At 41.3% G+C, this 14,710-nt stretch overlaps 1 protein-coding gene across 1 annotated transcript; it reads left to right on the top strand.

The window, feature by feature from the left end:
- Positions 1-2,172: 2,172 nt before the first annotated feature.
- Positions 2,173-12,792, top strand: LOC103605462 (transmembrane and coiled-coil domain-containing protein 5B-like). The gene is given in 10 exon segments (XM_008590057.1): positions 2,173-2,315; positions 2,665-2,782; positions 3,080-3,130; positions 3,817-3,885; positions 5,050-5,106; positions 5,597-5,656; positions 6,186-6,250; positions 10,975-11,050; positions 11,317-11,360; positions 12,456-12,792. Coding segments are annotated over 10 exon segments (882 nt in total). The 3' UTR covers positions 12,655-12,792.
- Positions 12,793-14,710: the final 1,918 nt, after the last annotated feature.

Here is a 14,710-nt window from a genome sequence, read left to right on the forward strand (position 1 = left end):
GAAGCAGAAACCAAAGACGGATGTGGTAAAGGAAGGAAACTGCAGCTCGTCAGAAGAAAGAAAGAACGGGTGGTGGAGACGTAGCCTGGAGGAATTCCTTGAGGTGATGAATGAAGAGGGGACTGACTATTAATAGTGTGGAGCCAGCGTAGATGCTTTTAATGATGATGGCAATCATTGTCATCATTTACTGAGCAGTTGTTTTGTGTCAGTCACTGTAATAAGTCCTTTTTTCAACCTCACAATAATTTTATAAAGTAGGTACACATTATCTCCATTTCATAAATTAAAAAACCAAGGCTTCAAAGTGATGAGTGACTTGTCCAAGACCTCACTATCTGGGAAATGAGAGCCGGTTTGGTCAGATTCCTTAGCCAATGTTCTCATTCACTACACTAAGCCCCACTCCCTCGTCTCACATCTATATCTATTATCTATATCAATATCTACATCCGTATCTGTAACTACGTCTGTCTATCCTTATCTGTATCATCTATATCTATATTTCATACAAAATAGTGGAAAAATAAGTTAAAAATAAAGACCACATGAAATATGATTAGAATAATAAGGCTAAAGGAAAGATACACAGAGGATGATGTCTAGTTCACCCGTACAGATTTGGGGCTTTGAACATGGCTTAGAGCTTCTTGGTGTCCAAGCAAAATAGGAAATATGGTCACTTTTAAAGTGCACATTGTCTACTTGGGGCAATAAGCTAAGGGTTTATTTTGGAAGGTTTCATGGAGAAGGTGAATCTGTGCAGTGTCTTTAAGGAAAGAAAGATGCAGTTTGGTGGAGAAAATAATATTCTTCATCAGTGATTCTCAACCACAGGCACCTGCTGCCCTGGGATGTTTAACAGAGGCTTCCAAATTATATCCCTGGGCGATTGTGGTCAACATCTTGGGGGACATGGCCCTCTGTTGAGAATTCTGCCATGGTGCACTGTGTTGCTCATAAGAGCATACTAAAAAGAGTATACTGATGAGAGTCTCTCAGGTGTGTTGGAAGGAGAAAAGAACACAGAACACCCTGCTTATTCATTTATTCTAAAAACATTCAGCATATGCCATGTGCAAAGGCAGTGAGAGATAGAAAATGGAGTATGTATTGTGTTGGGAAGAATGGGTGAGAATTAGGTACCACCATATGCCAAGCATTGTGTTGGGAGCTTTACATACAGTATTTCATATAATCCCCACCACTATTGTGTGAAGTCACAGTAATGCCCCTTTCACAGGTCAGAAGACTTGACTCCAGAGAGATTAAATAATTTGCCCAAGGTAACACAACTATGAAGTGCAAGGATGGAATGAAATGCAGGTGCTGTCTGTGTCTAACCCAGCTTCTTCCACTCTCCATTTTCAGGACCATTGCCTTTTTGAACAACTCATGAAGCACCATTACCATTGAATTCGTGCAAACATTGCCCCTGGAGCACAGGTGAGGAGGGGAATCAAAATGGCTTAGATTAAAACATACTCTGTCAAGGGGCTTATGTCCTAATTATGGGATAGAGAACAGGTTAAAAACAACATAAAATGCCAAAAGAGGAGAACAGAGGTTGGAGTGATTGATTCTGCCAGGATTGGCACCCCGCCCATGTGCCTGCCTGACCGAGTTAGAAGATATTCAAGGTTGTAACAAAAGGAGACTGAAGAGATTCCTCTCCTTTGAAGATCTTTTTTTTTTTTTTTTTGTCCTTTTTGTGACCGGCTGCACCGCGCTCAGCCAGTGAGCGCACCGGCCATCCCTATGTAGGATCCAAACCCGCGGCAGGAGCGCTGCTGCACTCCCAGCGCCGCACTCTCCTGAGTGCGCCTCGGGCTGGGCCCTCCTTTGAAGATCTTTAAATGCTTTGTCTCTGCCTCTTGGATTCTGATACCCCATACACAATTTTTGAAAACAAGTGAGTTAGAGTATAATTATTGATTAAAAATATTTATTTTGCTTCATAAAATATTTGTTTGAATGGGTCCCACTTAAAATCTTATTCCAGGAATTTACACAAAACATTGTAGAAATCATGATACATAAAGTAGGACTGGGTAGGTTATTAAGAGCAGAAGAGGGGAGGATGAATGAGATTACAGCAGAAAGTCTTCTCAGGGCTCATATGTGTTCCTGTCCTGAGTTTAGTCATGGAGATGATTTTCCTATAGGCACGAGATGGTGGAAATATCAACATTAGAAGTCACAAAACAGAACCTTGACTACCTGAACTCAGACCTTGAAAAGGACCTGCAGAGACTGGAGGAAGCAAATCAGGCTCCTCTTGGAAAAATTGAAGAGAAAGAAGAAAACATTCAAAGGTCAGACTTTGCAGTAGATGAGGAAAGGACTTCTCACCCGACTGTCCCTTAGGATAGAGAGAAGGTGGGGGAAGATTCACTTCTTTGATGACCCATTTGGCATGTTATTTAAATCCTGAAACAGGAACTGCAGTGCCCTAAAGAGACTTTATGCACAGATTTTTGCATTGAGTTTCCACATTAGGTTGACATTTTATTGCCGCATTGAGTTTCCACATTAGGTTGACATTTTATTGCCATGGCATTTGGTAGTCACTCTCCTCCCTGACACTTTGGCAGTAGTCTCTCAAGCTGGGCCCTGGAATCTTCCTTAAGACTGAGCCACACTGGGTGACTTTATATTTTTCAGTCTGGAAAGAGAGATCGCCCTGTTTGTAGGATGAGCCCAAGAACAGGAAAAGTTGGACCATGTCATATCTGAGATGGTGAAAGCTCTGAGGGACGTGGAAGTAGAAAGAGCAAAGCTGGTAAGGGGGTGGGTAGAAAAGGACCGTGGGGCGCATTTGAATCCCATTTTGTGCCCTCTGTCTCCCAAGGGATCATCATGCGTTCATCACTTCTGTATCTGTGAATATCACAGCTGCTTGAGAGAGTGATCTGAGAACATGGCAGGCCTGGCCCGTGCTCCCAGATGCTCTGTGTGGGGCCAGAGTGCACTTCCCCCTCGATCTACTTGTCCCCACGTGGTATCTCAGTGGCCTGGGGAGGCAGAGGGGATATGACAGCAGAGGAGCCTCATCTCTTTCACTTCCTTCTTCCCACAGGAGAAAAGTAATAAGATCCTAAATAGATATGTGGTGGAGCTTCAGAAGAAGGTAAGGGGGCCCTGGAGTTTCAAGGGTCCCGGGATCCCTGGAACATCATCTTCAGAAGAGAAAGGCAGGTGGGTGGGCTGGGAGCATGAGAGGGGGGCCCCAGGGACATTTGGGATGAGGAAATATATGTATACACTAAGAGAAGGGCTGTTTTCCACATCACAAAGTCTGCCCTTGAAAGGAGATCCATGTCTTAGGAAACCTGATAGAGTTGTCATCTTCTGAACTCTCCAGTCAGAAAGATGGAGAAGGGGCAACCAGCAAAATCTGCCTGCTCCCTCCGCCTGCCACCTTCCCAATCTCAGAGCAGAGTTTGACTAATGCCACCATTTGTACTCTAGGAATTACAGAATGTGGTGGGAGAGCTAAAGACCTGTAAAGGGAGAAAAGATCTGTCCCTCCTTCCCCAGCTGCTCTGCCCCATTCTCTCTTCCCTCTCTCTCCACCCTCCTCTCCTCACTCTGCCACAGCTTCTGTGGGCTATGGGAGCAAAAAGGTCTGTCCAGCTGGCACCGAGTCAGGCAGCTTCCATTGCAAGAAGGAGACACTTTTCCACCAAGCTTCTGTCTGGCACCTGAATTAGTGAACCACCATTCTGCAGTCTGGGACCCCCGAGTCTACCACTATCCCAGGTTTTCATGTTTGTGTGCCTTACTGAGTTCACAATTTTTTGAATGGTATTTCAGATTTCAAGAAGATTTAAGAATATCGGCCTTAATAAAAGAACCCTAAGGCAGAAGTTGGCAGAAATGAAGGCGAGTAGAAAAGCAAGCAAAGAGATTTTCTGGGAGATGTGTCAGCTCTAGGTTCTGGGTGGAATTGCTTTTGAGGACTCCCCTAGGCTGTGTGTTAGATATGTCCTTGTGCTTATCAGAGGTGAGCCAATATCATTAATTGTCTGTACTTAATCCCATGGCCTGTGGGACATCCATAACATCATTGGTCACACTAGTCCCAGAGATGACTGCAATGGCATCAAAGTGGAGGGAATTGCCTGAGAGGCCCCTCATCCATCAGTCAATAAAACACGTTCTAAATGCCCATCAGGACCTGCTTGCCAGAAGTTTATGATCTAAATGAGGACACACACACATATAGATATTCAAGTAGGAAGAAAATATTAACTTCCTCAATTATTCAGGGATGTATCAATGATCTTACCTGATTTTCCAACCCAAGGCTTGCAGGTCAAGGAAGTTGAGGTTTTTTTATTTTTATTTTTTTATTTTTATTTATTTTCATTGTCTTTTTTCTCTACTAAGGGTAAACTCATTGAGAACATGAATTTTTGTCTATGTTGTTCACTTCTGTTTCCCCAGTGCTAGAACAGTGCCTGGCACATAGTAGATGCCGAATAAATATTTGTTGAATGAATGAATAAATCGGATGCCCAATAGGGGGCAAAAACACCATTGGGAAGCTCTCTGCAGCTTTGTGTGGCCAATATTGCAATTTGGCTGAATCCTGTAAGAACCCTGCTGTCCTGTGTATTTTCCTGAAAAAGAGGAGTGAGGTTTCTCTTTTGCTCCCTATGTGATTCAGAGAGCATGCCAGTGCACCCTACGAAAAACAAGTGGGAGGAGGAGGCTGGTGAGCTCTGATCGATAGAACCAGAGGAAGGAGGATGGTTAGGGTCAGCAAATGGGGAGTTAGGCTACCGAGGCTTAAATGTCAGCTTTGCCACTGCATGACTTTTGAACAAGTTATGCACTTAACTCCTCCGTGCCCTTGTCTCCTCATCTGTAAAGTGGGGGTAATAACAGTGCTCGCTCTAAATTGTTATTATCATATGTCCTCAGCATTTGATAGCCATTATCATCATACGCTCTGGTGGTCCGGAGAGGGTGACCATTACCCATTTGCCTTCTACAAAAGGATGCTATTAACTGGACGCCACTGTCACTTGTTGTCTCTCATAGGTGAGACTGCAGAAGTCAACAGAGTCCTGTGCAAAGCAAGAGAAGGAGCTGGTCAAGGTAGAGACAGTGTCTCTTCCACTGAGGGTCTGCTCAGGATATGAATGGGAGAGAATCCCAAGGGCCTTAGAAACAGAACAGCATAGAGGCACAGCAGGGGGAGGGGCAAGAACATTTGGCAAATGAATTTCTGATTCACATGCAGGTAGGTGAAGGGAAAGAAAACCTCTATTAAAAATACCACACTTATCAATTTTTAAACATTCTTCTACCTAAGTTAGTGTGGTTGAATCCCAAACCTTAATGCCCTGAAATATCTCCTGGTGTTTCACCTGGAGGCATATAACAATCTGGGCAAACAATTTCCTCTACTCAGAATTAGACACTGCCTGTGAATGATATCACCTCTTTGTGAGGTGGCTGTTCCTTCCATTAAGGAGTTGCTAGGTAACCAGCCAAAAGTCCAATGCACAAGTTAGTGCCCCAGGGAGCAGCCCAGGCTTGGTTCTGATTGAACTCATGGGGTTTGTTAATCTTCTTTTCTTTCTAGACAGAGAGTGACTACCAATCTTTGTATCAGCTCTGTGAGGACCAGGCCCACTGCATAAAGGTAGAACACCTCTGGGGGAAAAGGCAGATTTTCTCCAGGGCCATGGGTTCCGTGGTTTCTCATTAGGCTAGAATCTACCATTGGGTAACATGATTTTTAAACAGCAACAACAAAACAGACATAATGTGGAGGATTTACTTTGCTCCAGGTACGGTGCTAAGCACTCGACATACAGTATTTTTCTCAATTTGTCCAGTAACTGCACAAGGATGATGCTGTTATGATCAAGAGGACGCAGGTTTCAAGGAGTTAGGTAACGTGTTCTTAGGAGCACAGCTAGTAAATGTCAGAGCTGGGCTTTGAATATAAGCAGGCCCAGAGGGAGAACTCCTTTTGCTCAGATCTATCCGTTCAGGTCACTAATATCTCCTAATTTTTTATTAGAACGCCTCCCTGCTAGTGTGTGCACGCTGAGATGTGAGCATCAATTGAAACGTTAGGAGTCTTAGCAGAATATTTTTATTAATAACATTGTCATGAAACATGGAAATTCTCATTTATGACAAATTTTTTTTTGTTTCTTGGGAAGAAATATCAGGAAATTCTGAGGCAGATGGAAAAGGAAAAGGAGGTGCTGCTTCTTGAAAAAGAAATGTAAGTTTGGGAAAATGACTTCCCTGATGGACTGAAGTGACAGTCTGGGGCACTTTTTGAAGGGCAGAGGGCTCCTCAGAATGTTTGTGTCACCATGTAAATGGCCTCCAACCAGTCTTCCCTGATGGCCTCTGCCCCATGTTCTAGACTGAAAACTCCAGCATTCAGGCTTTTCTCTTGCCTTCCTCAGCAGTGTGTGTTTAAAAAGTATATTGTATGTTCTTTTCATATGTCCTCAGTTGAGTGCATTCCTTAAAATTGACTCACACTATGTTCAGAGAGGAAGAATCATAGTAAAAAGAGGCCCAGCAGCCCAGAAATGTTTCTCCATGTGTGTGTGTTGTCACCTTTCCCAGGACATGGTGGACCTACAGACTGACTTGAGGCCCCAGTCTCACATGTCTCAGGACTTCTCATACTTTCCTTTTGTTTGTTTATACTTTTTATTTGTATTATGTGTTATATTATATGAGTGCATTAATCTTAAGTATATAGCTTGGAAAATTCTTGTACATGTATGGGCACATGTTAACACTGCTCAGATTAGGATATGGAGTATTTTGAGAACCCAGAAGTCTCCTTTGTGCCCCATCCCAGTCAATACTCCTTGCAAAGGTAACCACTACTCCAACTCTGTCCTTTTTTTATCTGTTCTTGAACTTTATAGTAATTCAGTATGTTCCCTGTTGTGTATGGTTCACCCTGAGATTCACCCACACTGCTGCATACAGCTGTTGTTATTTTTTTTTTCATTTTCATGGCTGTACTTCATTGTATGAATATGGCACAATTTATCTCTTTTACTGTTGATGAACATTTTGGTATTTCTAGTTTGGATATATTAAAATAAAGCTACTATAAGCATCCTATACATGTCTTTTGGTAGACATATCCACTCATTTCTCTTGGGTGTGTACTAAAGAGTAGAATTGCTCGGTCAGAGGGTATACACATCTTTGGTTTTCCAGATAAGCCAAACAGTTTTCCAAATTGGCTGTACCAATATTTCCACCCAGAAGAAATGTACAAGACTTCTAGTTACTCTACATCTTAATTTTCAGTTGGTATATATACTCTTTTTAATTTTAGCCATTCTGGCAGGGGATGTGTAGTGATATATAATTTTGATTTTAACAACATATTTCATTTCTGATTACCAATGATGTCGTGTAGCTTTTCAAATGCTTATCGGATATCCTCTTTTGTAAAATGTCTTTTGCCTATCACCTTGGTGATGGGCCATAATAATCATATACATTGTATATTGACAAAATAAAAATTTAATGAAAAAAAAATGTCTTTTGCCTATGTTTGAGAGATGGTCAATCTCATTGATTTGTAGGAATTTCTTATTTTTTTTCATAAGGTCCTTTGTTAAATATACAATATCTGACATAAATATATGTAAGTTCTTTCGTTATATGTATTACAGCCTATTCTATGGCTTTTCCTTTTTTCTTTCTTTTTTTTTTTTTGGCAGCTGGCAGGTATGGGGATCCATACCCTTGACTTTGGTTTTAACACTGTGCTCTAGCCAGCTGAGCTAACTGGCCAGTTCCCATTTTTACGTTCTTAATGGAATTTTTCGATTAACAACAGTTCTTAATTTTAAGGAAATCTAATCCACAAATTTATCAACTTTTTCTTTTTTGTTTAGTGTTTTCTTCAGGTCATAAAACTACTCACCTGTGATTTTCCCTAGAATTTTTTATTATTTTACCTTTTACTCTTAGGTTTATATTCATTTAGAATTTATTTTTTTCTGTGGTGTGAGTTTGAGATTAAGATCTGTTTTTTATTCTGTATGGTCCAGCACCATTATTGAAAACACCATGCATTTGCAGTGGTGCCTTGTTTATTAAGTCAGATGACCTCATATGTGTGAATCTGCTTCTGGATACTTTATTCTGTACTTAAGTCTATGTCTCTATCCTTGTGCCAGTACTGCACTGTTTTAATTACTGTTGCTTTATAATTAGTCTCAATTTATGGTAACTTAAGTTCTATAACTTTGTCATTCTTCAAGATTATCTTGGCTATTCTTGGTCCCTTGAATTTCCATATAAATTTTAAAGTCAGTTTTTCAATTACTACCAAAAAAAAAAATCTGCTCAGATTTTCATTGATATTACATGAAATCTATAGATTAGATTTGGAGGATAATTAATATTTAAACAGTAGTTTCCCAAGCCATAACACCTTTATCCCTTTATTTATTTAAATTTTTAATTTCTCACTATAATTTTTTACAGTTTTCTATGTAGTGTTCCTGTATTTCTTTCATCAGATTTATTCCTAGGTGTTTGATATTTTTGATGCTATTGTAAATGGTATGTTTGTTAATTTGATTTTCTAATTGGTTACTGCTAATGTGTAGAAATACAATTGGTTTCTGTATATTGAACTTGTACCATCAATCTTGCTAAATTCACTTATTCTAATAATTTGTAGATTCACTTAGATCTTTGTCTATGAATAATGAAACATATTTTTTCCTTATCAATCTTTATACTTTTTTCCCCTTGCCTTATTGCATTAGTTGTGACTTTTTGTACAATATAGGCTAGAGGGGGTAACAATGAACATCCTTGACATTTTTACTGAACTTAAGGGGAAAGTGTTCAATATTTCTATTAAGTATGCCTGGTATGTCCTTTCTTGCAGACACCCTTTATCAGATCAAGACACTTCTCTTTCATTTTCAGTTTGCTGAGTGTTTTTATCATGGCAGGCATTAAATTTTATTCAATGCTTTTGCAGTATCTACTGAAAAGATCATGTTTTTTCCCTTGCAAATATGCCAGTGCTCCTTACTGTTTAACAGGCCTTGAACTCCAGCTTTTGCTCCCCAGCACTGTATGACTACTCCAACCTTTGCTCAACTCTGCTTTCTGGGCTTTCTTAGAATCTTCAGCTACATATGTAGAGCTTAGGAGCCAGATATCCTCTTGAGAGGAAAATCTATGAAGCTATCTGAACTCACTCTCTATGGTTCCCTCCTCCCTTGAATTTTTCCCCTCCAGTCACAGTCACTTTGATTGTGGTGAACTTCACCTTCTGTCTCCACAGCCAGTTGATGCTGCACTTGCTGCTTGGACCCTATTCCCTTGCACCACAAACTGGCCAGTGTCCTTGGGGAAAAGCCTAGATGAATGAGGGGCTCATCTCAGTGTGCTTTACTTCATTCAGGGTTTATAACCCTTCCACTTCTGACTACATGTTCTGATGCGTTCAAACAGCCATTGTTTATTTTACCCAGTTTTTACAGTTGCTCTGTGAGATGGACTAGTTTGGCACAAGCTACTTCATCATGGCAAGAACCAGGCATCTGAGCCATTTCTCACTTTTCTCTGTTATTTGATGATTACAAAGGAAATTCCCATAAACTTGCTGAGTAAGCTTTTCTTGGGCCTGACCTTGTGGAAAATAACTCTAAACTCTGCACAACAAAACAAACAAACGAATGAACAAACAATGATCAGAAGGCATCGAAGAGGCCTCAAGTAAAAAGTAAAAAGTAAACAAAAGCAGGCAGATTTAGAGGGAAGTTGCCACTTGGAAGAAGAGAATGGCAGGAGATGATTTCCACATTTTTTACAGACTCTAGCCTGAAGGCAGGTCAAACTTGGTATGAAAGGGGTAGCTAAAACACCAAGAGAAAACCTGAAGGTTTTCTGGGTTAAAAAAAAAAAAAGCGAAAAAACAGGACAGAGTTTGAAGCAGCCAAATACACTGTAAGGAAAATAGAGAGCCACACATAAGGAGTCCTTGATTCTGTGTCTAAACTCTGCCTAAATCTCTGGCTGACCTCCAAACCATGCATGCTCAGGACAGTCTGCAAGCAGCTCAGCTAAGGGTATAAGACATGAACTGATTTGGGGTGCCACCAAGAGACAGACTTTGCAGTTTGAATCCAACTTCAGGGTCACATCAGGCTTATCCTTTATAGGTTGTCTCTCTCTTGAGGAAAAAAATCACATTTTCCTGGTTCTTTGTATGCTGAGCAATTATGAATTTTGAATATTGAGTATTGTGAATATTATCAAGAATCTAGGAAATGAACCACAGCTATTGCATATGAAGTATGCATAAAACAAATGTACTTCACAGGGCCTGGTTTTCCAAAGCCTTGCAATTTCAAATATCGACCTTGCAAAGGACAGGAAATTTTCCCCAGGCTATATAGTCTCTGTTGTAAGATAAAGAATTGTAACATAGCAAGGATGCTGACTCAAAGACAGACAGGTTACTGACTGATACGTAAAGATACTGGGAAATTGCTGTAAGAAGAGAATATTTGCTAAAATCAAGCTTTTGTTAGTGGATTGACTTAATTGCAATATAGAATGTCACCTTACTGAATGTTACCAGTTTCTATTGTTAAACTTGTTAAACAGTACTTAGCAAAAACACCACCTATGTTCTTTTCCTGTAACTTGCTGGTCTGGAGAATAAATGCAGGAAGAGAATCCCAATTCATGGTTAATTTCCCAAATGGAAGGAATGCCTCGCTCTTGAGGGTTCCAGGAGATTAACACCTTTTTGGGGCTTCTCACTGCTCAGAAGAGATGGGCTTTGAGTAATCTTTGGTGGCTCCATCACCCAGGGGAAAAAGGGGTGACAAATCCATGGGAGGCAAAGCAACAGTTGCATGACTTAGAAAAGCACCTCTTATCAGTTCCTCAGGTTATATTACATTCTTGGCTCTGATCATCTTTACCCAGGTCCAAAGCCCAGAATAACTCCTCCCAAATAGTGAAACCTGGTTCAATTCTGGTGGAGACCATTCAAAGTGACATGGTAAGTCTTCCTTGTCCCAAACTGGGATTGTCCTTTTTCCCTTCCCTCTCCTGGGTTCTCTCTCTCCCTCTCCTCTTTAACAACCCTAGAGTTAGGAAATAATGAAGTTCAATGCTGTGCTCCACACCATAGGAGCTAGGAAATGGCAGAGTCAGGACTCACCCTGGCAGCCTGACTCCAGGGTCTCTGCTCTTAGCCACCCTGTGGTACTGCCTTTCTGTGAGCACATGGATAGCTGTAGCTATGGTTTTTATTGCTTCCCACAGGAGAAGACCATCATTAAGAAGCAGAAGAGAATCTTTTGGTATAGGTAAGTAGTAGAATCTTGGTTTTTACCTAATCCAGGCCACATTCACTCCACAGGTGACCTGATAAGGGCCGAAAGAATAAGGATAAATGTATCCACCAAGCAGAAACAGTTAGGTAGCCCCAGATTTCTCCCAACCCTTCCTGCCTTTTTCAATACAAAGTTATAACACTGGAATTACACAGAATTACACTACTTATTACATTATAAGTAGATGAAGGAATTAGTGGCTATTTCTGAGAAGTTCAGAATGAAGGCTATAGGTTGCTTTCCACTTTTGATTTCTATTTATAAGATTCTCAGTGTGGCTCTTCTGTATTTTCCAGGTCCTGACCCTGGTAACCTCTGCTATACTCTGTTAGGAAGAGAGTTCAGGGCACATTAATTTTCTTAGTTCTTTTACTGCAGGCTGAGAAATTTTAGGAAAAAATCACTTGAACTCTCTATGCCTTTTCTTTTTTTTAATTTTCAAAATAAGGAAACTAACCCTGAAATTCTTTATGTGGACACTTCAGTGAAAAGCTTCAATTTATGACATTTCAATATAGTTGAAGACTGAATGCCTTAGACCAGTTGCCTGGGTAGTATTTTCTTGGGTGCACACAAGGAAACACACATATATGTTTTATTGTTTGAGTTGGTCTCTTTTGGCACTTGATGTTTAGAAAAAGCCAATCCTCATCATTTTACCTGGCTGTTAATGTCAGAGACAACTTAATCTTATTTCAAATTCTAGAACTGCTTGCTCTAGAAGACCTGAAGAGGGCCCCTGGTCATGAGCTCCCATTGTGATGGTCCTGAACATATTCTGACAGCCCCCATGAGGTCTGCCCCATGTGTAGTACTCAAAGTCTTCTCCTTCTGCATCTTCAACTTTTCTAGGTGGCCATCTGTTCTGTTGGGACTTGAATGTCAGGAGAGCTGTATTCGGTCTTTTTCTATATCCTCTTTCTCCTATCCTAATCCTCTGTATCCCCATTTCCCACTTTTCCTCATCAGTTTTGCCTGAAGAATACAATTCACCAGCCATTTATGTGTGTGAAGTTTGCCTCCCACTGCTTGACCTTGGGTTGTCTAATGATGAATGTCTCTTTGCAGGCATTTCCAGTGTCTTGTCTTCGTGGCCATGATCTTCACAGGGCTGCTGGGTTATGTGTTTTTCCACCTTCAGTACATAAACCCAGATCTCCTTGTGGATGCCCTGCCCGTGATTATGAGTAGGAGCACCTTGAAGAGCCTGAAGGACATCTTATTTCCCCTCCTCAATCTAGAGGTAGAAGAATTTCTACCACACTAGCCTGGTGTGTCCTGGGGGGGCCTCACCCCGTACCCAAGTGTAGGAGGCATGGCTGTGGCCCTGTGTTGGGGAGTGGGCCAGAAAGAAAGTAGAGGCCTTTGACTCAGAGCTGCTACTTGACATCTGATGTTTTCATTTCATTCTTTCCTTGATTTCCCTCCAGAGTGTCTCTCTTTCAAATAAAGAATATGTTTGACCAGAGTTCACTGTGTTGGTCTGTGAGTTTGGTTGTGAGTCCTGGGGCTTCACTAGGCACTCTCAGGTTCTACCCTATGCTGTTGACAAAAGCTGCAGTTAGGGTAAAATAGTAAAAACTCCCTCCAGAACTTCCATTCTCTGCTCTATATTGAAAAAAATAAGAAGAAAAGAAAGATAAAGAACCAAATTATGCATTCCTTTGTTAGATCCTTTAGTCTCTTTGGGGAGTGTATAAGGGCACTCGATTGAGAAACCACTAGATTGGTTATAAGGCTTGTTCCCTTCTGCTATTTTAATAACATGTTTTCTCCCCTATAGTTCTTTTCATTTTATATTGTGCTATGTCATATAGGAGCAGCGTGTATTGAATAGGTGACCTTTTTCCTGTACACAGGTGGTTACTCATTCTTAAATAAGAAAATTACCCTACAATTCAATTGTGAATAAAAGTCAGAAAGTGCCTTAGATGTAGCCAAACATAAATTCATACCTACCCATCATTCCAATCCCAGTTCAAGTGTCATCACTACCACATGGCCTCCTCTGACACCTCCTGACTGGAGACAAACTCTCCTGCCTTCTTTCAAATGCTCCTAGCACCTTCTCTGGGCTTCCCTTACCGCCCTGTCCATTTCTGCCTTTTAGTGACATTACTGTGTGCCTTGACCTTGGGGCTATCACCCCTTTTTTTCTGTATCTTCCCACATGGCTCCTTGGATAGTTTGTAATTCTTTTCTAGAGCATCTGGAGGCTGACAATTGGAAGTGTGAGCATAGACCCTGTATTGTGGAGCTCATACATTTGCAGGGACAGCCAACTGGGCATTGATGGTGCAGAGGGAAGGGAGGTGGAGGGATGCGGCACAACACACAAGGTCATCTGGCCAGCTGGCAGCGTCACTATGGTTACTGAAGCTAAGTGGTAGAGGCACCTTTCTTTGGTAGCTCCTTCCTCCTACACATTCCTCACACTCTTGCTTTCTAGTGACCTTCGCTTCTTTAGAGACCATTCTAAATACAGCTTTTAATAAGATTTCACTTGGACAACAACGTCAGGGTAGAAAAGACCATTGTATGTTTGCTTTGGATACAGACATGGCCTGCTCCAGGTTTTCTTTTTGAGGTCTGAAAGCAGAGTGAATGAGCTCACAAGACACAGAATGAAAAAGTGATCACCACCACCCTCTTGTGGTCAAATGAAAGCTCTTTGTGTCTCAGCTAGCTTCTCCCAAAGGCAAGATCAGCAAGTTGAAGCAGGAAAGTAAAGGGCGTCACTCCTGGGCAATCCTATCTATGCATTCTAATAAATCCAAATAGTCCTCATTCATTCTTTCAACAAATATTTATTGAGCATTCTCCTTGGACTAGGCACTGTTCTGGGTGCTGAGATTATAGCAATGAACAAAACAGACAAAAACCTTTAGGTAGAGGCAGACAATAAACACATAATTAAATATACAAATATCAGATGTTAAGTGTAGAACGTGGTAGGTGGGGAGGAGGGAGTGTGAAGGAGGAACAGTCACAATGCTCACTGAGCAGGTGGCATTATAACAGAGACCTAAATGAGAGGAAGGATCCATGTGGATGCCATGGGAGCAGTGTGGCAGACAGGGAGACAGCAAGTCCACGGCCTTGAGGCTGGAGTGTCCCTGGTGCCTTTGAGGTTCCTTTGCAGATTCCCTTCTCAGACTTCTGTAATGATCCCTTCATTAAAGTCTCTTCACTGGAATTTTCCAAGTTAAATTCTGATTCCTGCTGGGACAGGACCCTGGCCGATACGCTGTTCCCTGGCCAGAGCATTCCTTAGCATGTAGCCTGTGAAAGACTTCAGCATTTGGGAGACTCTAAGATTAGCA

This window comes from Galeopterus variegatus, unplaced genomic scaffold, assembly GCF_000696425.1.
Source record: "Galeopterus variegatus unplaced genomic scaffold, G_variegatus-3.0.2 Scaffold5825, whole genome shotgun sequence".
NCBI lineage: Eukaryota > Metazoa > Chordata > Mammalia > Dermoptera > Cynocephalidae > Galeopterus > Galeopterus variegatus.